The sequence below is a fragment of the Vipera ursinii genome, assembly GCF_947247035.1.
Source record: "Vipera ursinii genome assembly, chromosome: 5".
NCBI lineage: Eukaryota > Metazoa > Chordata > Lepidosauria > Squamata > Viperidae > Vipera > Vipera ursinii.
In genome coordinates, this window is record NC_139518.1 from 53,877,540 (window position 1) to 53,904,533 (window position 26,994).

The window sequence follows — 26,994 nt, forward strand, 5'->3', positions numbered from 1 at the left end:
CTAGAAATAGGGAGCAAATATTTAATTTTAATAGTGTTTCGTTAGAAAAGTGAGGGATCTTTCTACACAGATTCTTAAATGTGTAACTAGACCTTGCAAATCAGATTTTTAAGTATTATTTTTCCCTTAGATCCTACTGTAGAAAAAAAATCTGTTCTAGAAAAAAAAATGGAATGTAAAGAATTGGATGGTACTGATTGCTTAACTCCAAAGATTGTCTCAGTAGCTACAGGAGATGCATTTTTGGGCATGGTTGCCCACATACAAAACCCAGGACATTTCTTTTGTCAACAGACAGAAAATGGCTGTAAGTCCTTCTTTTATGTTATGTATTTATGTTATAAATACTTGTGCACCCACATATTTTGTGCATTTAATAAATTATTGAGATAAGCTACAGGCATTTATTTGTGATAATGAGCATAGGCAGAGAACAGTATTAAAATGTAAACTGCAGACTTATACAGCATTAAAATATAAAATGTCATCTCAAAATTGTTTTATGTTTTATAATTTATTATGAGATATATAAATGACTTAAGTTTTTCTGTAATCTCAAAACTGATTTCAGGTCCAAGTGAAAGTCTTAGCAGGCTAAGTAAAAAGGGCAATGTTACTGTAACTATGCATTTTTGAAACGTATTTTGCTCTTTTTTATGTAGCAATTTTCATGTAAGTATATGTATTCTTAGGCAGCCTTTCTCAACTTCAAGTATCCCTACGTGAATATTGTGAAAATACCTCAATCACCCCAGATTTTTGCCCAGCAGTAGGAGATGTGTGTTGTGCCCAGTTTACAGGTATGGTGGAGGAAAAGACTGCTTGAATATTTATTATTGTCATTATTACTGGTATCAATATTATGTCATTTCTATTTGTACTAATCAGAAATCCTGAGGGTGTATATTCAAAGAATAGGTCATCAAGCCTACTTGGAATCTAATGTTCAGCAAAGAAAACAAATAACGAGAATAATGATTAGCAGCTAATATGTACTGTATTTATTAAGGCTATATAATGCAATTTAATGGGACGCGGTGGCTCAGTAGGTTAGGACGCTGAGCTTGTTGATCAGAAGGTCGGCAGTTTGAATCCGGAGTGCCGCGTAACAGAGTGAGCGCCTGTTACTCATCCCAGCTTCTGCCAACCTAGCAGTTCGAAAGCACATAAAAATGCAAGTAGAAAAATAGGGACCACTATGGTGGGAAGGTAACAGCGTTCCGTGCACCTTTGCCGTCTAGTCATGCTGGCCACTTGACCATGGAGACTTCCTCTTCGGCTTTGAAACAGAGATGAACACCGGCCCCTAGAGTCGGAAACGACTAGCACGCATGTGCGGGGGAACCTTTACCTTTAGCTTTAATGCAATTTTAGTAAAAAAAACTGCTTCAATTTTCTATTAATGAAACCAAAGTAAACAAAAGCTAGACTGCTTTCTTAACCTGCATTTATCTTGGTAAGTTAAAAACAAATTAAAGCTATTGGGTGAGAAGTTAGGACATAAATACACTATTAAATAATGAGACATATAGCCCTTTTTGAAGAAATCTATACCGGCCTCAGAAGTATTACATTACCACAAACAAATCCATTCTCTTTTGCGTGTTGTTTTCTAACACCAATTTGGAAAGTGATTTTTTAAATTCCAGACTGGCTTTAGGTTTAGCATTAGCACTGAAATGGAAGTATTAGAAGAGAAACAAAAATAGTATAAGACTGTTATTGAAACTTTATACTACTTTAAAATGCAAACCTTGACTAGAGTCGAGTAGCTTTTGGCAAACCTCTTTCTATTTTCCCTTCTACTTTATTTACCAAGTATTATTCTTTTGAAGCACTAGTATTTTCATTTTAAAGAATAAGCAGTAAAATAGTTTGATAGGCTCAGTGTATCTTGTTTTTGAGAGGATTAGAACTGTCCCTATTGTTATTGCCCTTATTTGTGTATTGGGCACCTTATTGTTTTCTGATTTTATTTTTTACATCAAACTTTATGTTGTATTTTAACATTGTAGTTTTCTTGGTTGTATCACCACTGATAACACTTTTTAAATAAAAATCAGTTAAGATTAAATATGCTTCCTCCATTTTTTTTCCTCAGAAGATAACCAGTGGTATCGTGCAACAGTGATATCCTTTGTTTCAGACAAAATTGCTTTAGTGGGATACATAGATTATGGAAACTTTGAAATTCTACAGTTAAATAGACTTCGACCAATTGTTCAGAAATTAATGGAATTACCAATGCAAGCTATAAATTGTACCCTTGCAGGTAGGAAATAAATAATTATGAATTCATTATTGAGGGAACAAAGATTTTTTGTAAAGAAATCCTTAAGGTTTCATTTTTAAATGTTCCTATGTGTAATGTACAATATATACCAATTGTATTGATATGTATATCATCCTTCTAGGAAAGTATTTACTCTTGGATACACTCAGCATATGTGTGTGTGTGTGTGTATTACTTTTGTATAAGGTAGAGTAGTAGGACTGTTTCATTAGAAGGTCTCCTGTTGACTAACTCAGTTATTAAGAATTAAAGGTAGCAACTTCCAACATAATTTCTTTGGGGCCATAAAACTGTAAGAAATCTGTATGGATAGATGAAAACAGCAGTATCATATTAATTAATTAAAATATATTTTCATTATTTGCAAATTCTCAGAAACATCTTTGTAGTAATCTGTTAGTATCCCAGAGAATATGGCATGAGCTGAGTGGCGCTTTGACCAGTGGGAGGACACAAGGAGTCTTCCCAAAGACTGCATTAATTTTGGCAATTGGGTGGCCCCTGGGCAACAGTGTTGTCACCAGAAAATCCTTTCAATCCAAAAGCACCCTTCCGTTGATTTTGTAGGTGTTTCTTGCACAAATACTGACAGTGTCTCATCTTTAACTTCTATAGTTCATATCAAAGGTGTTTTATTATATTTGAAAAAACCTAAGCAGTTAAAGATGCAAAAAAGCAGAGTCCAGGTGAGCCAAAAGAATACTGGTTCAGCGAAATCACAGGCCTCGGTATCATACTGAATGTGTGAACATACTCTAGATCAGACATGTCAAACACAAGGCCCGGGGGCCGGATCCGGCCCGCAAAGTGGTTTCATGTGGCCCGCGTAGCCATCCTGGAAACAGTGAGGGAACGGCCCCCACTGCCTTGGCCCTGGCCCAGAGACCCTCCTTCTGCCAGAGACCCTCAGATCTGTCCCACTCCTGCCCAGGCCCCCATAGGCACCCTTGATGCAAACGATGTAGAGCTGGCCATGCCCACCCAGTAGGCCACACCCACCCTGGCCATACCCACCCAGCCCCTTGAGGGCAACCGTAATGCTGATGCGGCCCTCAATGAAATTGAGTTTGACACCCCTGCTCTAAATTATGGAGCTATCTGAAATGCAAATGTGTTGAAACAAGCTGCTTCAAGTAAATAAAAAATTACATCCAGTGAGAGATTTTAACTTTGTAGCTGTAAATACCTTCAGGTCTAAACTTATGAGATCTAGAACATGGTTGTCAAACTTGCCGCGTCACGTGATGTGTTGCAGTGTATCACGGCTTTTTTTGCATTGCTGGAGCTGGGGTGGGTGCGGCCTCTGCATGATGCAACCGGCCTGCTGGCCAGCAGTTTGACACACCTGAACTAGAAGTTTGTTTTTGAATCACATGTATTTCAATTTGCTTGCCAATTTCTTGCGTGCACTACTTCATTAAGTAACTTAAAGAGGAAGCAACAAAAAACAGTGACATCTTGAGAAAACTGGTAGGGAAAAAGTGATAGAATCATGTTGGCTAGCTTGACATTTGTGTATCTACACCTTGATATTGGTATATCAATGGAATTATATGTGCAAAGAAGGGAGGGAAGTTAAACTCCCGAGTATTCCTTTTAGTGGAAAAGTACCTTTAACACTTCTCTGCTAAATTAAATAGGTGTATAATACAAGGATCAAAATCAAGCTGGCAAAAATATTTTTCTACATTCTTTAATGAAACACTGAATCCCCTTCCACTCATTTGTTAGCCATAAGGGAGGTAATATTTCATTAAGGTGCAACAAAATGTCTTCAACAGTACTATTTAGGTATGAAAAATAGTTTCTTTTTGCATGCATACAAAGAGAACATAGCAGATGTTAAATATACCATAAAGTGGTGAGCAGGCAAATATCCTAAAGATAATAGAAATTGCCAAAAGGTAGTGCAATACTGGATTGCTTTTTACAAAATAGTGTTTGGGAGATAAAGTCCAGCTGCAGAGGAAACCAGGTATTCTCTTTTAATGTATGAAATTTTTAAAAAAGTTCCTTCTGTTTTCAGGTGTGAAGCCAATATCTGGGACCTGGCTGGCAGAAGCAACTTCTGCCATGAAGCAACTAATCCAGAATAAAGTGGTTGCCATAAAAGTCACTGACAAGAAAATGAACACTTTTGTAGTAGAAATTACAGATGAATCTGTGACTCCATCAGTTAATGTATCTAAATGTCTTTTAGAGTTAGGTTATGCAATAGAAGAAACACCTATTCTTTTGAAACAGATTGAAACAATTAAAGAAACAAATGGTAAGTATAAACAAATGGTAAGTATAAAAGGTTACTTACTATAATGAGTTCATACTAAAGCATACAAATTACTATCGTCTATAGATGATAACTTGGAGTTTAAGAACAACGGTGATTGAATACAAACTACTAGTGTTAATTGTAAGAACTAGAACAAGGATAGGTAATTTTTTAGGAGCCAGGAACAAATGTGGATATTTGAGAACAAGGTGTGGTTTTAAAAGTGGCTTTCATGGTGGGCGGGGCCTATAAAAGCTATTTTCTCTGAAGATAAAATAGCTCTCCAAGAAAAAAATATCCCTACTTTGAACTTTATGACACACCAGTATTCTGCAAAGAAATGTGATGGCAGAGACTCATGTTTCGTTTTGTGGCATGGCAAATGAATGTTGTTAAAATTATTGTGTGAAATTCAGAGAGAAAAAAGACTAGTAAGCACAAAGTGACATGTCCAGGGATCTGTTGATGGCCTTGGGCAATGCCCATTCCTTACATTATTTAAATATTCTATCTTTATGATACTTTAGCCAGTTACCTGTTGCCATTGATTAATGTTGAAATTAAAACTGATTTTCTGAAAAATAAATAGAATTGATAGATATTTCAGTTGGATTATATGTATGAGTGTGTCCTTTCTGGTACATATTAATTTATTAATCTATTAAGTGGAATATTAAAACATAGTTGTAGTAGCTCTTTATATTCACTTCTCCTTTCCTATAGGTGAAAAGCAAGAGCCTATTAATTGGTCTTGGGTCACATTAACAGCTAAACAGGTGGTAAATGTCATGGTCTCTGTGTTGTACAGTCCCAGCAAGTTCTATTGCCAGTTATTAAACAAAGACGGTACATCTTTTTTTCCTCCTTTGCTTTGTAATCCTCCTTGGGGCTAGAAGTAGTTTTGCTAGCTTCAGGAAAAGGGCATTAACATAATAAACATTCTGTTTAAATAAATATATTGTAATTTGGGGCAAAATAATTAAATGTTATATGTATGCTGTTGACACATCAGTAAAGGGACTTGGGAGGAGATGGAATAACAAAATAGCAAGCTAGTGTGCAGAACAAGCACATTTTGTGTTAATAGTATTTGGAAAAGAGTGAAAATGAAACTATGGAAAGAGTTTCATTAACGAGGGGAAAATATGAAACAGGAATTGATGTGACGTGTTAGTGTGATCACGTGTTAGTGTGATCACCAAAGCGATATAGCTAATCAAAAACAGTTCTTATCTGCTATAGAGATGAGAATGTTTATGGAGTATGCGGTTATAAGTATCTTCTCAAACAACAAATTGTGCAAGTCTATGTTACAACTTTGGTGAATTACCTGAGAATTAGTTAAATAAATATGTGTACAGTCCTGGAACTGTATACATATTTACATAGAATATGTACATTCTGTGCTTATTTCTAACAATGGGCTTTTTTCTTTCTGGAGAAATGCCCTTGTTGGATTTGAATGTCCCATGGGTATTTATTTGATCACTTTTAAGATGTTTGACAGGCTTTTGCTACAAAGACTAGCAATCTTAAGTCAGGCTCTGACTGAAAGGAAGAGTATTAACCTTGAGGTAATCCTAAAACACCTCAATATGTCAACCAATTATTTTCCAGATTTGAATGCTCTTAAAGAACTCAACTTATGTTTAGCAGAGTACTGTGAGAAAACAAAACCCAATGTTTCCCAAGTAACAAAGGGGATGGTATATGGTGCTTATTTTTCTGGTAAATATTATTTTTCCCTCTTTTAAGAAATATCAAAGTTTGTTGTATGCATGTATCAAATTTGATAGCAAAGAAATTTGTTAGGTCTGCAAATGTTCCATTTTAACTTACTGTTCAATATTTATATTTCATATTTCCAAAGTGTATGATTAGTTTAGGTTAATGTGCTGTGTTTTGTTTTGTTTTACTTTATGCCTTGATTGTTGCAGCTTGATGAAGATTATTTTCTGAATAAGATGCTTTATATTTATTGTATTTCTTGCATTGTAAAAGCTATTTCTTGCATTTATCTAGCTATAAACCACATTGGTGTAAATTAAATAAAATTGGTTAAGCTCAGGTTTCTGGAAGAAAGTAAATTATATGTTTATTCAATGTTCTTTTCTTTTAAATTAGGTGATGGTAAATGGTATCGCGCCTTTGTAAAAGATGTCGTTTCACTTGAAGTAATTAAAGTTCTATTTGTAGATTATGGAAATTGTGAAGAAATTACTCTAGATAAAATTAGACATATTTCGTCTACATTCTTGAAACTTCCATTTCAGGGAATCAAATGTTGGCTTTCAGGTAATTTCACTAGTAGGAAACTCTGGAATTTTAAATAAGATATTAAATTAAAATCTAAATAATACATTGTAGTATTTGATTGTGCTGGAAGATGTTCATTGTGTACATTATATATTTGAATAATTTATCTTCATTTTATATTTTTGAACAAAACAAGTTGAATTTGTTTTTTAATGTTATGCTTTAAAATTCTGTGACCTTAAAATGGTACAATTAATCCAAAATATCATAATACTTACTTGTAAATGTGGCGGAGTCTTTAAATCATGTCAAGTTGCTTAACTTGAAATTAATGTAGAAATAATCTTTAGTCTGATTATTTGAAATGAGATCAAATTTAAAAACAATATAAAAAAGACACTAGGATAAACAGTAGTTTCCAATATTGGCTAAAATTTGCAGTATTACAAGTCAAGATGCTTTCTTTTATGTAGTCTGTTGAGCAGTTATGTGGTATTGTGATGCTGAATTCCATAATAGGATATACTTCATCCCTTAATAGAGACCAGACATAGAAAAAATACTTCTTTCCTAATACAATATATTGAACACTTCTATTCATAACAGTTTGCACATTCCTATCAAAACATTTCCAATCATTTAGCAATCCAATTTGCTGTGAGATGCTATTTAATATTACATTAGCTTTTCTATTGCTCCAAAGAGTCAAAAGATGAAAAATCATAGCAATATCCTTAATGCTTTGAGAAAACATAAAGCATTTTAATTCATGAGTTAATTTCTACTAAAATTACTAATACTTCCTCTTTAAGAAGTGTATGGAATATTGTGCTTATTATGATTTCAAAAAGCAGCTTCTAAAGAGCAGTGAAAGTTTTCTTAAGATTTCTTTCTGTTCCCCATAGGTTTGAAACCCAAAAATAACAACTGGACTACAGAAGCTATAACAACCTTCCAGATGTATGCAACTGAGAAAAAACTGCATGCCAGAGTAATTTCTGTAATGAAGAATGGTGCTGAAGTGGAGCTTATTGATAATTCTAATAGCATTCCCATGATCAGTGAAATATTAATAAGGAAACACTTGGCTTTAAAAGAAGACTTACTATTAAATCCAAATACATTACCAGGTGAGTTGATAACAAGTAATTTCCAAACTAATGTAATATTACTGTTGTTTAGAATGGTATGACAATCCCTAAGCATTGCTTGTCTGAGAAAAATTGTGTTCCAAGTTTGCAAAAAAGCAGCCTTCTATAAAACATTTTGCTCATGTTTCATAACAAACATGGGAAGCAAGACTTAAGCATACTTTATGGAGTTTGCCAATAAAAATACCCATAGTGTTCCACTTTGGAGTTTGAAACCTTTATTGTAGCTACAATGCACACATTCTAAACTCACTTTTGTGTTTGGCAACTTGGGTGGGGAAAAATTAAATATGTACCATTCACAACATTCAAGGAAAGTATTATATTACAACCCACGAACTTTTAACTTCCCCAAAGTGTAGGATTTAAGAACAACAATAAACTTATGTACTAGAATGGCAGCAATATTTACCTAATTATCTCTTCTTCATTTCTACTATACCTTCATCACAATTTTCCCCAGCCACTAACAAGCGGGAATGCACTTTCCTGTTTTGAAGCCAATTGCAGTATATCAGAATATGGAATGAAATGTCTAAATTTGCCCTAAATGAAGGCAAAAACTAAGAAATACAAAGTATTTCGTTCCAGACCTGGTACATTTGCTTACGCTTTTTGTTGTCTTTTAAGACTAGATTATAATTACTGTAGCATGCTATCCTGAAGATACCAGATACCTTAGCACAGAATATCTTGTTTTGACGATATGATGATGTTACATAATATTTTCATTGGATGTTGCTGCATAAAATATTGTATAATTTTTTTTTTGCTTTCATCTGATATTACAGTTACGTCTACCAGCATGCAATGGACAATGCCAGCATTTTCTATTGGTGATACATTATCAGCTCTTGTATTACATGTGGTAGATCCTGGGTTATTTTATGTTATACCAAAAGAACTGAAAGGTAAGAAAGTATACTATGCCAACAAAAAATGATATTTATTGACCCCCATTTACTGTATTTATATACAGTAAATAAACTATAGCAAACCTCCAGCATGTTTTCTTTCTCTCTGTCTCTGCCCTCTCTGAATATAGAGCTCCTGTTAGATAGTATGAGTGGGAAGATGATAAATTTATGCTCTCTGTAACACTAAATTGCACTGCAAAAATTTGGACACAAAATAACTGGCAGCATTATTTCAGGATGATTTGGAAACTGGAGGTGATTTTGAAGAATGTTCCTGTTCCATTCTTGCCTTCCCACCTCCCAAAAATGAAAAGCCAAGTAATTTAAAACTTCCCTTTTCACTCTTTCAATATCATCAGGCATTTTTTCTCTAGAAGGTCAATCTTCCTTTGTTGATAGCCCCATAACACAATTTTACATTAATAGATTGTTGTGAATCCTACAGTTTGAAATAAAATGAAATCTTGTTTTAATAAACTAAGTAGTGTAATAAACTATTTATGAGGAGGCATCTGTTATTGAGGATAATCAGGTGAATCAGAATATAGCATCACATTACATAAATTACATTTTTTTAATTATTGCATTTTTATCCATTCAATATGAAACAGGGAAAATCTTAGCATTTTGTTTAATCATATTTTTAAATTATATCACTTCAGGAACATTGGAATATTTTAATTTCTTATAGAAACAGGATTTGAAAGTGTCAAAAAAGGTACAAAAAGACTATTGGAAACCATTGGAAAAAAGATATTTCATTCTAAAAATTAATTCTGGTCCATTAAACATTTCATGCAGAGTATTGCTACATCACATGATTGGGGTCCAAACCAAAACACAGATGTTTTTAATGTGTTTTCACAAAGAACAAAATGGGGTTGTTTTGTTCCAGATATGGAACTGTACTTCTTCAGAAGAGATTTAGGGTGAGGTATGGAGAAGGCAAAAACTAAAGATAACTGAAGGGAGGGTGGGAAAGGAAGGTGCTAAGCTATCACAGGAGAGTAGTTGAGCCAGTAAGATATGCTGCACAGGGAATATTTTCCCTGGTAGTGAGACCATTATAGTAAGGTATAAAGGCCAGTATTTTGGCAGTTGTATTTGAATTAGAAGGGAAAATATTGGAGAATTGAATAACAGAGTTGGAAGGGGCCTTGGAGGTCTTCTAGTCCAACCCACGACTCAGGCAGGAAATCCTATATCATTTCAGACAAATGATTGTCCAATCTCTTCTTAAAAACCTCCAGTGTTGGATCATTCACAACTTCTTAGAGGCAGGTTGTTCCACTGATTAATTGTTCTAACTGTCAGGAAATTTCTCCTTAGTTCTAGGTTGCTTCTCTCCTTGATTAGTTATCATCCGTTGCTTCTTGCTGTACCTTCAAGTGCTTTGGAGAATAGGTTGGCTCCCTCTTCTTTGTAGCAGCCGCTTAACTGGAACACTGCTATCATGTCAACGCTAGTCCTTTTTTTCATTAAACTAGACATACCCAATTCTAGCAACCATTCTTTATATGTTTTAGCCTCCAGACCACTAATCATCTTTGTTGCTCTTCTCTGCACTCTTTCTAGAGTCTCAACATGTTTTTTACATTGTGGTGACCAAAGCTACATGCAGTATTCCAAGTGTGATTTTACCATGGCATTATAAAGTATTAACAGTTCATGTGATCTTGATTCTATCCCATTGGAAAGTTGACAGACTGGAAGGAATGCCATACTGAATACATCTGAGAATAAAGGGCATGAAAGCATGAGTTTTGCTCTAAATGCCTCATAAAATCACTCTAGAATTTTGTTTTGCCTGAAAATTGGACCAAATTGTTGGGTTTGCAGCTAATTTAAAATGGTTCATCAATGGAACATTTTGATTTTCCTGAATACTTCTTTGTATGAATCCACATTAATCCTCAGATAATAAATAAAACTGCAACCCAAGGCTAATAGTCATCTTAAAACACTTCCGGTGGGCTATAGAAAGAATGAGGAAAAGTCAGATTTCATTGCTAGCTCATTAGCTTAAGATGGCTGTGGGAGGAAATTGGAAGAGCGTGGATTGATGTTCAAAGTGGTGTAACTACAGAAAGGAGAAACAAGGACCTTAAACAGGAGTAGGCTTTGTAGAATAATATGAATAGTGGGAAATAATCATAGGGAAAAAGCAGGACAAGACTATCATCAAGAATGATAATTAAAGAGGAACGTAGAAGCTGTAAGCTGACGTTTTATGTTTGTAAATATCAGAGGGAAGAATGAATGTTTGAAGTAGTGGGTTTATGATTTTGAAGTTGTACCCCTATATATACTCTTGAGCTTTTTGGTCTTGTCTTATTTGCTTATCTGAAATCAGAACTGAAATTGTCATAGTGGGGCAACCAATAATTTGCCAAGTTTAACATTATGGTAACTTTTCAAGTGTTCAATATCATTAGGCAAATCTGAAGTTTTAAAGAAATGGATAGTTGATAGATAGTTGTTTTTTCCTCAGGCGCATTTTGATTTCCCTTAAGAAAACAGCCCCACACTTGCTGACAATACAGTGTCTTGCTTATTTTTTGAACCTAAAGTATGGCAAAAAGTCAGATTTATTCAGAATCTGAGAAATGTCAGATGAAAAAGCACTCAAACTAAATCCTTGGCACTTTCACAGATGATTGTAAACTGAAAGCAACTTCAGAACTCTGCATTATGTCAGCAGAGTTCAAAAGCTCAGCTGATTTATTTCCATTTCAGCTGTGTTGTAGTTGAAATTGTTGAAAAGCTAAGTGTGCTTGAGATACGATCTATTTTCTCAACTATATTGCTCAGTGTATTCCTGGCTTCAGAGCTTCAGGTCCCATAATGAGTACGCTAGCTTAAAGGATTTGTACAAGTTTTTATAGTCTTCCATTCAGTAGCCCATTGATATAAGGTGGTTGAGAAGACGGCAAGTGAGTTGGGACTAGGCAGGATTTTGTTACTTGTTTTTAGTATTTCAGACAGGCAGACATAAAGACAATAAAACCCAACGCTGTGAGAACTAGGTGTTAGTTCTTGATGATTAGTGCAGGAGAAAAGAAAGGAAGCCTCCCAGAATCTGAGGTAATTGTGCACATGTGTGTGTATATGTGTGTGCACTCATATACATACATAAATTTTAAATGCATATAAACTTACGCAGTTGAAAGATTACTATTTTAGGACATATGTTGCTAAAACAAGTCAGGGATGATATACAAAAAAAATATTGAGCCTTGAATAACATGTTTGGTTATGTTATTCAAAAGCAGCCCTTTAAAATGTTTTTTTTATAACTAGTTTTTCAAGGATATATTTTCTTTTCATTTTAGTGGATTCACAAAAGCTCCATAAACTAATGATTGAACTTGCAGACTATTGCTGTGCTCAAAAGGATTGCATCTTCCAACCAAAGATTGGTGAACCATGTTGTGCCAGGTTCTCAGGTAAGGGAATGGATTTGGAAAACCAAAATGTGTATGTTTGTGAACGAATGGATAAAATAAAAATTCTACTTAATTTCTGGAATGTTCTGCAGAGATGCATGGATTAGGTGAAAGCAGCACCATTTTAATGTGTTGCATTTAAGTTTATTTCATTTAAATTCAGTGAAATGAAATGCTATCTTTAAAGAAACCAGTATATGCATTTAGTAGTTTGACACATGACTCCAATTGCTACTAAAGGAGATGTAATAATAAAATTCACAATTTCAATAATTATATCGGGGTCAGTAAAGCAGAGTATTTATTTTTTTTAATTCTCTGAATAAGCTAATCGCACTGAATTCAGAATAGCTGGTCTCAGCAGCTTGGGGGGGGGGAACAAATACGTTGTTCTGAATTGTTTGTTTCAAAAGCAAGCCAGAGTGTAGTTACTTTAGATAGAAAATTATTTAAGTTCTTTGTTCTGTTTTTATTAATGACATTGATTTTTTAACCTTTTGCAATTAGTTAGACCTAGGCTTATCTTTTGATAACCAGCCAGGACATCAGGAGACATCCCAATGTATCTTCTGTTAGTGACTTAGGCCAGAAGGGTGTTTATTGGGGTGGAACAAATCAATAGGCCTTTAAGGAACACGTGGGAATTACTATGGATCTGAATGCTGTTTGAGAACAAGTGTGAAGAAAGAAATTGCTGTGAGGGACCATTGGATTCACAATGCATGTGCTTCCACTGGTGTGATAGTGTTTGGTCATACTGCTCATTCTTGACTATCTCCCTCTTAAATAACCTTCCATAGTCCCATTCTTTTTTAAAATTGTTTTGAGTTTGTATCTCCCTGGCTTTTTGAACTAATTCTAAATTTAAAGGAAATTTATTCCTTCAAAAAATAAATCCTCCTTCAAATACAAGAGTTTGGGGAAATTCTTCCAAATATTATTGTCTATAAATGCACTGATAACACTACTTCTGACCATGTACTGTAAGTTACACAGAACCAGTTCTCCCCTTTCTTCACCTTTACTCTTCAGTTTAGAAATAGGGAAATTCTCCACAGTGGATTTTCCTCTATAGAAAAACTCATTGAACAAACAGAGAGTTCGGCAGAAGAGCAACAAGTGGGTTAACCAAGACTTAATTAGAGTGGGTGCAGTGTTCACAATATTTAAGAGAAACATCAGCATTTTGGAATATGCAGTTGATTGGTTTGTCTACAGTGATGAGCTTCTCAATCTTGATTTTTTTCCCCCCACCATTTTAGGTGATGATAAATGGTACCGTGCTATCATTTTGGGAATAAATGAATCCGAAATCAAAGTAGTATATGCTGATTATGGAATTGTGGAGATGTTGCCTTTCTCTAGACTTCAGCCTATAACTGCCCCCTACTTACAATCACCGTTTCAAATACTTAAATGTTCCTTAGCAGGTAACAAACCAACCAGTTTAGTTTGTCAAACAGTAAATATTTTCTATAGTTATATAGTTATTTATGTCTTCATAACATTAAACTATTAATGTTAATTAATAACCATAGTGAGTTGTTGTTTTTTTCCCTTTGCTGCTTCTGGATGACCATAGGAGAAGACCAGATTTTAAATACAAAGAGAGATGTGCCAGAGGGCAGGACACGTACTCCTTTTCAGTGTTTCATAATTATGAAAAATAGAGATTCAGATGAAATTTGTGCTATAAATGCACGTGAAATGGTATTAGTGACATTATATTAGTGTCAGCATAAAATAATTTTAGAATTGATGATTCAGGAGAAGTTCACTTCCTTGCTTGAATAAGCTTTTTCTTTCCTTTTTTGTGTTAGTTAGGCCTTTAAAGAGTGCCACATATATTCTACATGTGTCAGAGATTCAGTGAGATGTATTGGTGTGTAGATGTGGCGGAGAGTATTAAAAAGACAGTTCTTCCTTTATTTAATTAGAGCTGAATATACAGTGAAGTACTGTAAATGGTTCTAACATTACCATTCTGTGTAGAGTGGACTGAAAGTAAATCTCTTTGAACTTCTGAACCAGCATATATTTGTAGTTTTTCTCTATTCCAGATATTATGGGACTGGATGGAAAGTGGTCCATATCAGCAATAGAGAAGCTGAAAAGTCTCTTAATGAATGCAAGTGTAATAATTACAGTGAAAGAAGTTTCTCAAAATATTTATCCAGTAATTGTGGAAAAAAAGAGTGAAAATCGTGTTATGGATATAGCAGAACAGTTAATAATTGAAAACTTGGCAAAATATAGCAATAATGGGAATCGTAAGTACTTCCAAACAAATACCTGCATATTTTATCTGCTATGTATAACATAATATTGCTAAACAAATACTGGTAGCAAGTACTAGGAAATGCATTTCTATTTTCACTTGGGTTTGCCAATACTGGAATAAATATTTAAATCTATTTTTCCTTCCTTTAGAATGTTCAAAGACAACAGACTGCTGCTGCATAGAGTTGAAAAAGCAAGTAAGTATCATTTTGAAATTAATTCTCTTCATTTTTGAGTACAGATAGTTTACATAGAAATGATCCACAGAACATTTATCTGTAACAATATCTTCACTGAAAGATACAAATCAGGGTTTTAAAATGTATAGCTTGCCTGGTAAAAAAAATAATAATAAAAACATGAATTTGTAAAGGTCATTGCATAATTGATATTAAGTTCCCAAATGAAAATGTAATCTGTTCCTGAAATTTCACTACAAATTTCAACTATCTTAAAGGTCTTAGTGTATATGAGTAACTGACTGTAAAGGCAATAAACAGATAGGTCCTTGGATTCAAGGCTATGAATCCAAAATTAATTATCTATATTTCAGGAATATTAATTCTTATTTTAACAAAAAAGTGGACTAGTATGAAATTAGCAAAATTAAGCATGATAATTCTTCCAAACTAATACTTAGAAAATATGTGTTCTGTTAGTGAGGCTCATTATTTGTTGAATAAGTAGAGTATATAAATTGCAACATTAAGCAAATATAATCTGAACTTGGTGCTTTCTGTTTGCAATAAATTGACTGAAGAGCTAGCTTGAGGCAAGACAATTTCAGTATAATTTCTGGTTTTCTTCTATTTTGTAGGTTGCAAAACTTGAACAGGTTCTTTATTTTCTCCTGAAAGATCGCTTTGGTGAAGATAACATTCCTAACATTATGAAGGCCTTTGAAAAATAAAATTATCTATATATCGTATCTTGCAATAATATCAAATATTGTAAAAATAATATTAAAAGTTAATGCATTTTGTTTTGTATCATGTTGAAATTTAGGTTGCTGATTTTTGGATTCCCCAAAGTGCGAAACTAGTTTTTCTGCCAAGAGATGCCGTGAAATAACTGATATAATTTAGAATCAACTGTTTTGTGCGCCATAAGTTTTTCAGATGCTTGAACTGTAATTGGATCCTGTAGCAGATCTGTGCAGAATCAAAATGTAAAAACACTGTATACATATTAAAGCAATACTTTTATTGAGTCAGATCAAGGATGAACAGTTCATCAGCTTTTGTGTTGCTAAGAATTTACCAGAAGAAATAGTAAATAAAATTCCTCCATACAAGTCAAAAGTGGCTTCTCAAAACCATTATCTACATTATCTCCAGTCTAAAGTAGAGTATTGACATAGACTTTAGATATTCACATTAGGAATCACATAGACTTGATTGCGATAGAAAACAAATTGGTTAAGTGTGACATCTATCCATAATTAAACACTAATATGTGCATAATTTGTGTTTTACAATCTTCAGCTGTTTCCAGGAAGGCACCCTGAAATTTCTGTAAGGCAAAGAATATATCCTGTCTTCAAATATCTAAGGATGCCTGCAAGCCTGCCCCCTACTTCCCAAAACATTGACACATTCAACTACAGACTTGATGAAAGCTGTAAACAAACATGAAGAGACTGCACCCATGCCAGCTCTGGCAATGCAAAAAAAAATTGTGTTACGTTGCAACACATCATGTGACACAGCGAATTTGATACCTGTGATCTAGTCTATTTAAAATGCAGCTCTCCTTCAGCTATCTAACTGAATGTGGATCCATTCCCTACTAAGATAAAGTCATTTGTAAGCCGCCCTGAGTCTTCGGAGAAGGGCGGCATATAAATGGAATTAAAATAAAAATAAATAAATAAATTTGCATCCTAAGCTGAACACCTGAGGCATTTGCTTAGGTATATTATAACTATCCTGCCCTGCACGTTCCTTTCAATAAAACTCCCTGACAAAAATATCAAACATTTCATGAGATTTCCTTAGTCATCACTACATTGCCAGGTCTTTGAGAAAATGGAGGGTCAATATTAGGTCAGTCCTAAAATACAGGTTTACTTACCACGGCTATGTCCACATTTCCCCTTCCTCCTGGACACAGGTTGCAGCAATTAAATCGATGGTGCTAAACGTTAGGCATCTTTCACTGCTGGTTAAAGCCAGGACTGGATTTGGATTATTTCAGTGATGCAGGACAGTACAGCACAAAGCCTGAATTCATACTTAACAGCTTTAAGTAAAAGTGCTTTCATTTTTTTTAGTTTGCTTTCTACACATGCAAAAGTTGTAAATGCAAGGATTGGTCATAAAGTTACATTTTCATTACCATAGTAACTGTGAAAGGTCACTAAACAAGACAATCTGTAAATGAGGACTACCTGTAGAGAATCTTTTGCTATTGTGAGAAAAGGTTTCCCATCAGATGGACATGAATGCTGTTAAAAAGTCGCAATCCTTGATCTCTGCACCGCCTGCAAGATAAAATATTTTCACTGTACAATTAAAACTTTTGAGCCATTAAAACTGATTAAGGATTCCCAGAATCCGGATCATTAAGTGAACAAAACTGATTCATTTTTGCTTACCAGAGCAACCACCACTGATAATTTTTTTTCTACTATCTTATTTTAAAATTTGGAAGATAACCTGTAGTCTGTGTCGTTATAGTCTGCTGCTTGTATCATAACTTTCCCAGTATATGTTCAAATATAGTTGAGATTGGTCAAGATTTCAGTTTCTGTAATGAGATGTGAGAATGAACTTGGGGAAAGCGGAAGAGATTGTAGTCTAGGAAACAATCGGATGAGGGTAGGAGCCTTCTGCCTCTCATCTATGGCTTAAGGGCCAGAGGAACAAACTTCAGAAGGACCCACCCTAAGGGATCAAGCAGGAGGTGGGAAGTTTTTTTGTACATTCAAACTTGAAAGACTGGAGTCAGTCCTTGCAGGTAAACTAGACAGGAAATACTACTAGATGAGCTAAATATAAATTAGGTTTGGAGAATCTTGCAAGTCTGGAAGTACAAAACATCCGGCTTAACTGCTTGATCCATTAATTTCTACTCAAATGAATCACAACTCAGGAAATTACAGCTTAGTGTTATATGAACTGAGTCCACGTATTCGTGATATATGTAATAGTGATCTATGTGCAGTAAAATAACTAAGCAAATGTATACAATAAGCCACTGCTTCTTGAGGTATCCCTAACAATTAGAATACGTTAGATGCAGCCAGGAAAAATGTGTAGCCACAACTTCAGGCAGGAAAGAAACACCCACCTGGCTGAAAGGGAGAAACGGGAGGGGTTGTCTGTCTCTTTGACCCCAGTGTGTAATTGGTTGCTGGCATTCGTGTCCTGCATTCCTCACCTTAAAGGTACATATTTCTAGTGCCGACTCCCGAATTTCCTTGGCACTTGCCGCCTTTCCCAAGGGGCGGAGGCGTATCTTCCCACCGGCTCAGCCTGTCCAACGTGACCGAACGGGCCCTTGGAAGGAGAAATAGGGCAACACCCCTCTGACTCCTGCGCAAAACCCTCCACGGTTTGGTGCAAGTTTGCGCGGAAAGTTATCTTTGCTGCAGCCTCTTGGTCCGGGCCTGGGGAAGAGAATACTGTACAGGAGCAATTCTCAGCGTGCCTGGCGGGAGAGAGTAGTAGTAGCCCGTGGACTGCTTTATTGCGGCAAATAAACTCTGTCCGGAGCACCGCGCTCCTTGTTCACAGAAAAGAAAGCAGAGAGGGTAGATGTAAAGGGAACCCCGAAACTAAGGGCGGCCAGCGCTTCGTTTTTCCCTCCCGGAAAGTTTACTTTGCATGTCTGATGCGCTCTCCCTTCAGCCAATGAGTTTCGGCAAACGAAGGCGCCAGGTAAGTTTCAACCTCTTTCATCGGTTGGTCCTTGCAAATAAAAGCAGCGGCGGATCAAGGCTCGAGAGCCGAAAAGTGGCTGAGCTTGTGATCGTTCCGGTCGGAAGAAGGGAGTCTTGCGCGAAGGCTTAAAACAGCCTCCTGGACCCGGGCGACCCCCCAGCTCCTATCGGTGTAGCGCAGAGATCAGAGGAGTTGAGGGATTTGTCAGATTTTACGGTAATCCGATTATGAGTCACGATGCTCTCCGGGGGCTCGGTTTTGCAGTACGAGCAGCAACCCATATTTCCAAGATTTGGAAAAGCTGCCCTGGAGGCAGGGGATTTGGCATAAGCAGCACTCTTATTGAACGAGTTTGGCATCTTTCCATTTTGATCCTGGAAAATGCACTGTGCAATATTTTGGAAGAAAGTTGCCTGGTGCAAAGTTCCACAGCCCTAGAACCTCAGAAGTATTGAATCACACATCCCATCATTCTCAGTTTAGTGTGGGAGTTGTAGTCCTGTACATCAGGTTGAAAAAAGGCTAATGCTTGTTGATGCACTAACAGTTTGCTAAGTTTTGGAGAGGCTCCCTGCCCTGACCCCAACCTCAATTTTGTCTCTCTTAATTCTTGGGACTGGAATGGTTGTAAACTAAATCTTGTCGCACATTGGCTGTCCAGATCACATGGCAAATATATTTTTCCATACGAACCTTGCTAAAAGAACCTAAAATAAGGGTTCACGTTTTTAGACCAGGTCTTTTTCAGACTACATGTTAAATTAAACAAAGAGAAAGAGAAATTGGGGGATTGTGTTGGAACCTAAAGTCTAGCTGTGAGGCAAATTCCAACATGTTTTATTCTGCCCCCTTATATGTATGCACATATATAAAATGTTCATATGCGGACTGTCCAGAGAACTTGGCATTTTGTTTTGAGTATTAACTAACTGTGACTTTTGATTTTCTGCTTAAATAAGCAGACATAACTCACCACGTATTTTTGAGTAGTCTTTTTGAAAGCTGTTTCTCTCCGTTCAAAATCACAATATTGTATATACAAATGGCAATAATAACTTGCAAGTGATTTCCAAGTTTCTGTTTGTGCCAGCAGTTCAAAAGTTGGAGAGAATTTGTTTGCACTCAGCTGTGACTTGAGCACTGTCCTACTTTCCTCTCTGTGGAGCACACTGAGCACTTAGCTGTCTCCTTCTCTATTGCATGTTATGGGAGCTATGCCAACTACCTGAAGAAATAAAGAAATATCTACTATACAAGCTTAATAAAATATGTGCCTCATACATGTCATCACTGCCTGATCTCACCACTTATGTGAGCTCTTCTGCTTTGCTAAAGTTTCCTAATACAGCTGGAAGCAACACAGCCACTTTTCTTGTTGAATCAAACCATTAAGACAGGTCTGAAAGGTTAGACCAAATAAAAAGCTTCGTGCAAAAGGGAATGTTAGAATAGATGCCTGATATGCCCATAATCTCAGGCTCATCTTAAATTACTTCACTTCAAGCAGAGATGTGCAGCTTCTGGACTAAGTATCATCCCTGACTTTTGAATGGCAGGCTAGAATGGTGCGTGTGGTTGGGATCAAGATGGACAGCTAAAATTTTATATCATATTTCAAACTAAGTGAAATTAATCATAGTGTAATTATTGTGTAATTATTTATTTAATAATGTTAGAAGAAAAATTATAATCTGACCATACTTTTGCAATTTTTTTTAAGTCATAGCCAGCCTTGGGGACTGTAGACAGCAGAATGAAGAAGAGCTTCACGTATTTTCCATAGGACTATTTGAGGAACTATAGAAAAAATATACCATTCAGCTCTTCATATGCCAAACCGAATTAATTCTGTCCTTAGTTAGGTAAAGATGAAAGGGAACAGATTTATCTGTTCAATAGTCAATTCACTGTTATATTTTAATGTGGGGGATGAAACTAGAAGAGGCTTTTATTTTACAATCATCCTATCTTACATGTGAAATGTCAAGCTGTCTTCCATTTGTTACCCTCTAATATTTTCCCCAGTTCTTCCCACCTTTTTCTTACCATAATTTATTAGGTAGAGAAATATAATTGCATTACTTTTGAATGTTAACATTTCATCTTCAAGAACATTTTTCTACTTACATTTGGCCTGAACAATTTATTAAACATTAGATAACTGAATCAAGAATAATGCATTTATAGATAAGTCATGCAGGAGTAAATGGGACTATACATTATGGTAAGTCATGATATATTTTAACAATCATTTACTGAACAATCATTCTAATCTCATTAATATATTATACTAACCTATTAATCATTTTTACCAGCAAATTTTGACAGCACTGCACAATAAGTGTTCCGTCAATCTGTTGTCAAATATGCAGGTGTCTATTATTTCAAAGAGCAGTTGCGTAGCAATAATTGATCATTTTGGCACTACAGGCAAGCAGAACACCCCGTTTTAGTAGCAAGGTCTGGATTCTTTAATGTGGGTTTGTATGAATCTAGTTTGCTAGTATGTAAACAGCTGTATAAACTCTAGAGAGAGCAAATAAAGGACATCTGTCAGCTGGTTACATGCATGATTATATGAATCTGTCCTTACTTTTTATTATTCCTCAGCATTTCCATTTCCATAATGTGTGTTACTATTTCAAAAATATGTTCCTTAATTGGATTCATATAGTCAGTTTATTTTAATCATGGTTTATTAACTAGAACACAATATGATTAGACTCAGATAATAAACTATGGTAAGTCATAAATTATGCTCTAACATGATTAATGTTGTACAGTTAGATTGTCTAAAACTGGATAAGATTATATTATGTCTTAGCGTGATCTACAAAATCAGATAGCATTTTAAAAGAGACATATTAAAGTGACAAAATCCAAATAAATCACTTTATCACTCTCATTTTGCAAAAAAAAATTAAGTGATGCCCCCAGTCACTAAAAGAATAACACTTTTGATTTAATAGTAACACTTTGACAAGATCTACATCTGCTAGCTGTCATGCTTTGATTTACTTCAAGCTTCACTTCTCTTCAGTCTATCTATGGTTATAGCTATTATTACTGTATAGTAGAAATGTCTGTATTTGAAACTGCTCTATTTTCATCAAGAAATATCCATCCTTAGAAATTATATGCTCCATCTCAGGATGAATGAGTCAAACTTGCTCAAAGTGCTACACTTGAAAGCAAAAAAATGAAACCCTGAATATTGATGATGGGGTATTATAAATGGCATACCGCCCAGTTCCAAATTATTCACCAAAGTTCACCTCTGAATCATAGCAGCCTTATTTCTTGGTTACAAGATGATAGTTTCCATGCACAGTTTAAATGGAAATGGAAAGTTTTTGCTAGAATAAACTTGGGTGCTTGCCAGATAGATAAAGGCATGTTTATTAGAAAATGTCACTGCTATTTAGAGCAGCACAAACGCGTTTATAAGTTACTCATATATTTAAAAAGCAATAATACGTGATCTCAGACCGATTCAGACTGTACAATGTGCACCAACAGGCCAACTATTACTTTTTACCTCTTGTAAAAATTCAGTATCTATGCTGTAGCATAGATGCTTTGCCCACAGTCCTTCTCCACTGGAGACAGAGATCTGCCAGCTCTATAATTGTTAATGAATCCTTCCTACTGAGTGCCTTACTTTCATGGGATTTAAAAAATCTAGGAGTTTGTTAATGATTCCCATTATTAGCTCAACAGTGGATCATGGGGCAACAGCAGGAGCCCGATGCTGTCAAGGCAAACACAGCATCTGCAAATTATACAGCATAGTGTTTTGCTTTCTTCACAGACCAGTGAGCTATAGATAAGGAAACATGAATTATTTTTTAAAATTGATTCATGTTTTCCTATTTATACCTCATCAGTTATTTTAATTTTTTTAAATTAATCAGATTAGTGGCCACTGAACTCTGCATGAGTAGGTGGCATGTAAATATGAGTAAATGAACAATAAGAAAATCCTGTTTTTGGTTTGCCAGATATCTGTAACAAATTTAATCATGACCTATATGTATCTTTTACAAAGATATATGGAGACATCACAAAGGAGATGCCATCTGATACCACAAGAATCAGGAGCAGAACTGTAAAGCCATGATATGACTACTTCATTATAACTTTACATCATAGTCTGATGCTACACCTCTATGACGGTTGCTTCTCCATCAATACTTGGGTCAGGCCAATACTTCAATACAGGACAATGCTTCATGTGTAGAGATATTCACATAAAGATCTCCATAGATTACCAAGGTTATATTTAAACAGAAGTCTTTGTGTATGGCTCCTTACTTTAGAAAAATGTTGTGTTCTCTTGAACATCACAGCAGAATTTTTCAGAAAAGAACAGCTGCTCTCTGCTTTTTGTATGGTGAATTATGGAGCCAATGTCAGTACTTTTTCTGTGCTATAGTGGGAAGAAAAGCAAGTATATTTTAATACCTCTGAGATGAATCCATGTACTGTGGGTAGATAGATTATTTATTCATTAACACGTTTATATCATTTCTCAGTTAAACAGTCCCAAAGCAAAATCCTTAATAGAAAGTTGCTATAAACTGTACATTTGATGGGAATGTACGTAACTTCCTTCCCTAATCTGGTACCTCCTCCCCTTCCATGGGTTTTAATATAAACCTCATGATCCTGAACCTTTTTAGCTGCTAGGATGTAGAAAGTTTTACTCCAGTGCATCTGAGGACAAGGGCTTAACTTCAGTACCATTTGTGTATGGTAGCTGTGCAAAATTGTGGAATATAAATCCTTTCTGTCACATAACTCAAGATAAATACCCTTATCTTCCCAGCAACAGTTTATATATTGTGTTAAGGAATGAAGAACTTTGCAAGTTCCTTCTTGCATAGTTCCTTCTAAGCAAATATAAATGAGTACCCTTTGGAAACAATACCAGCAGATACTTTTAATCTAGCAATGAGTAAGAAACTGAATTTATTTCTGCTGCATGAGGTGCAATTGGCAGCAGGAAGGTGGCTCTGCTAAGTGAAACTGATTGGGGTCTTTTCATACGCAAAATACTTTAACTCATGCTGGCTTTCTCTCTGGACTTGGCTGGGGGAAATCAAAGGGCGATTATGCAGGCTGTTAAACTAGCCAAGCTGGTGGAGGTGGGGGCAGGGGTTGGGCAGCAAGCATCTACTAAGATCTTCCTAAGCCTTTCTTGAGTTGCAGAAAACAGACAGGTTTGGAAAGTGAATTTTATATAGGAGGATGTGCCTTTTATCAGGGAGTTAAATGTAGAGTTGAGTTTTCTCTTTTCACTCTGAAGCTCAAAAACTGAAAAAAGAGGATAAACCTGAAGAGAAACCAATTCTTAATCATTATTGGACAAAAGAGAGTCATGAATGTTCTTACAGAAAGCTTGATTGTACTTGTTATGTATTGGGCTCAGTTGTAACACCATGTGGTAAGCTGGAGCTAGCTAACGGCTCTCCAGCAACTCAGACTCCCTGGCTCCAGTGGTGCTATTGGATGCCCCTAGGTGGCAATGGGTTGCTTTACACCTATTGGCTGCCACCTAGGGGCCAGGCTATAAATTGCTGCAGTCTGCAGCCCAGTTCTCAGTTCAGATCCTGCAAGCAAATAAACATGACCATTGCTGAACTCAGTTGCCTCATCTCCATTCCTGCACAATGAACTCACTACACAACACTGGCGACAAAGGTGGGATCCTGCTTCTCTGAAAGAGCTGAAGTTCACTAGGGGAGAGGCAGCGCACACCTGGCGGGAAAAGGCATTTTTCCCCCTTTCGGGGGGGGAAGAATGTCTAAGGTCGGAAGGCTGTGAGAGTTCGATATCAAGCATCCGGAGGGATGGCCATCCTACTTGTCCCAGGTAGAAAACTACCTCCGGGCAAATCAGGTCACAGAAGATGGGCTGAAGGCCACCATGCTGCTCTGTGTGTCTGGCCCAGCCACATTCGACCTGGCCAAAAATCTGTTCACCCCGACGCCCCTGGAGTCAGTCTCCTACGCTGAGCTTAAGAAGAAGCTAGGAGAACGTTTCCAGCCAAAGATGTCAGTGATTGCTTGGCATTACAAATTTGAATAGCGAATGCAGCAGCCCGGTGAGACCGTGTCAGAATACATCGCGGCCTTGAGGCAGGCTGCACACCTGTGTAAATTTGCAGACGTTGAAGAGCGACTGCGAGACCGGCTCGTCTGCAGCCTATGAAACTGAACGCTGCAGCAAAGACTGTTTGCTAGACAGAATTTAACCTTCACTGAAGCCCAGGACGAAGTCATGGCAGACGAAGCCACTGGGGGTGCAGTCCAAACAGTCCAGCCCGCCAAAATGACGAAACACGAAGAAACAGTCCACTATGAGGACTCCAAACGCTCAGAGGAATCATCAGAGGAAGAAGATGCCGAAGTCAACAAGCTACACAAGCAGCCCGGCGCACAGCACCGCAGCAGCAAGCAACAAGAGACTCCTTACAAGGCAGTTCTCTTACCTAGATGTAAAGGTTGTGGTGGCAGCCACCAGCGCACTGATTGCAGATTCTGGTCAGTCACATGCAAGGCCTGCGGCAAAACCAGCCACATCGCAGCAGTTTGCAGAGCTCGCCAGAGGGACCGGCCACCGAAACAGCAGTCAGAAGATCTGACCAGGAGAGGTACCGGGGCCCAGGGACCGTTTAGTGTGGGGTTTTGTAAAAGCCGCAGAAGTGTACGCCGCATCGGGGCCCAACGGCCCCTCAAACAAAAATTTAAACTTCAGGTGGAGCTACCCTGTCCCAGTGGTGAACCACATTTTAGCTTCTTTGCAAGGGGGCACTATTTTTGCAAAGTTAGATTTAGCACAGGCCTATCAGCAATTGCCGGTCGATGAGGCCACAGCCACAGCTCAGACGATCATGACTTACAGGAGGGCTTTCAAAGTGAAGCGTTTACAATTTGGGGTTAGTGTTGCTTCAGGCATTTTCCAGGGAATCATGGAACACACACTTAAAGGCATTCAGGGTGTTTGCCCTTATTTTGATGATGTACTAATTGCTGGAGAATCTACAGAGGTATTAGCCAGCAGGATCAGGGCTGTCCTACAAAGGCTGCATGAAGCAGGCCTCAAATTAAAAAAGAGTAAATGTAGTATTGGGGTTTCTTCAACTGAATTTCTGGGATTTCGAATTGATGTTAACGGCATTCACCCTGCTGAGTCCAAAGTGAAGGCCATTCAATTGGCTCCTAGTCCTAAATCCAAAGTAGAACTACAAGCATTCTTGGGCCTCCTCAACTTCTACCATGCATTTCTGCCTAACAAGGCCACATTGGCAGATCCTCTTCACAAGCTCTTAGATAAAAAAGCTCCATGGAAATGGACCAGCATTCACAAGAAAAGTTTCCAGGACCTAAAGGCACTATTGTCAGTTAAATCTACTGTAACTCATTTTAGGGAGTCTAAACCAGTCTGTTTAGCATGTGATGCATCTCCTTATGGGGTGGGGGCAGTCTTGAGTCATTTAGAAAAGAATGGAACACAAGTCCCTATTGCATTTTATTCAAGGACACCGTCCTCTGCTGAGTGTAACTACGCTCAAATTGACAAAGAGGCCTTAGCCATTGTAGCAGGAATTTAAAAATTCCATGACTATTTATATAGCAGGGACTTCACGGTCTTCACAGACCACAAACCACTGCTGGGACTCTTCACAACAGACAAACAAACTCCCCACATACTTTCCCCAAGAATGCTGAGATGGTCTATTTTGCTGTCTGCATACACATTTAAGCTGGTTCACAAACCCGGCAAAGAAATGGGCCATGCTGATGGCCTGAGCAGATTCCCACTGCCACTAACAGAACCAGACCCGGCCCCTGCGGCCAGAATTCTGTCCATTCAAGACATTTCTCCCCTTTGAACATTACCACAAACCCAACCTTAACCAATTCCCTTACGGATAAAAGGTTAAATCTTAGTTTAGGTATATACAGCATAGGTAACTGTTCATCAATGTGTGGACAATAGGAATTACCTTCACCAGACGCCTTCATCCTCCAACCATTGGCCAATGAAACATATTGATTGCTGTTTTTCATATGAACAAACCTCTCTTTGACTTTGGTGATACATTGTGAAGCCCCACTATCAACCACCCATAGCTCATTATTTCTGGATGTTGGTTCACCAGAAACAGCCAAACCAATGCCCTTCTTTGCTTTCCCACCACTATTCACATTCTGTTTTCTACCCTTTCTACAGAATTTGACTATATGCCCTCTAGCCCCACAAGAATAACATTTCTTGACGTAAGCAGTGGTAAATTGCTGCTCCTCTAGTGGCTGTGTCTCTCTCAGCTGGTCTCTGTCACGCCTTCTTCTGGACTCTTCCAGCAGTCTCCCACTAATGTTAGTCAATGTCAGTTCCTCTCTGGTCAGGACTTCCAAAAAAGAAACATACTCGTCATAACTTTCATCCAAAGAGGACAGAATAATGTAGACCTGATGCAACTCCGAAAAAAT

The 26,994-nt window shown here is 36.8% G+C and overlaps 2 protein-coding genes across 4 annotated transcripts in view; both read left to right on the plus strand.

Annotated features, from left to right (window-relative positions):
- The window catches only part of TDRD1 (tudor domain containing 1), a 33,641-nt gene extending 18,037 nt beyond the window's left edge, over positions 1 to 15,604 (plus strand). For all 3 annotated transcript variants that reach the window (XM_083363768.1, XM_083363769.1, XM_083363770.1), the window contains 14 exons: positions 131 to 307; positions 693 to 800; positions 2,102 to 2,272; positions 4,320 to 4,562; positions 5,286 to 5,408; positions 6,180 to 6,290; positions 6,687 to 6,857; positions 7,724 to 7,948; positions 8,761 to 8,880; positions 12,219 to 12,332; positions 13,595 to 13,762; positions 14,393 to 14,602; positions 14,763 to 14,809; positions 15,430 to 15,604. In XM_083363768.1, coding sequence (XP_083219894.1) covers positions 131 to 307; positions 693 to 800; positions 2,102 to 2,272; positions 4,320 to 4,562; positions 5,286 to 5,408; positions 6,180 to 6,290; positions 6,687 to 6,857; positions 7,724 to 7,948; positions 8,761 to 8,880; positions 12,219 to 12,332; positions 13,595 to 13,762; positions 14,393 to 14,602; positions 14,763 to 14,809; positions 15,430 to 15,522 — 2,081 coding nt within the window. In that variant the 3' untranslated portion in view covers positions 15,523 to 15,604. The remainder of the gene's footprint in view (positions 1 to 130; positions 308 to 692; positions 801 to 2,101; positions 2,273 to 4,319; positions 4,563 to 5,285; positions 5,409 to 6,179; positions 6,291 to 6,686; positions 6,858 to 7,723; positions 7,949 to 8,760; positions 8,881 to 12,218; positions 12,333 to 13,594; positions 13,763 to 14,392; positions 14,603 to 14,762; positions 14,810 to 15,429) is intronic.
- A 2,663-nt stretch (positions 15,605 to 18,267) lies between these two features.
- Positions 18,268 to 26,994, plus strand: part of VWA2 (von Willebrand factor A domain containing 2) — a 38,433-nt gene continuing 29,706 nt past the window's right edge. Inside the window, exon 1 of the mRNA XM_083363776.1 lies at positions 18,268 to 18,493. The gene's annotated coding sequence lies outside the window, so the exon portion shown is untranslated. The remainder of the gene's footprint in view (positions 18,494 to 26,994) is intronic.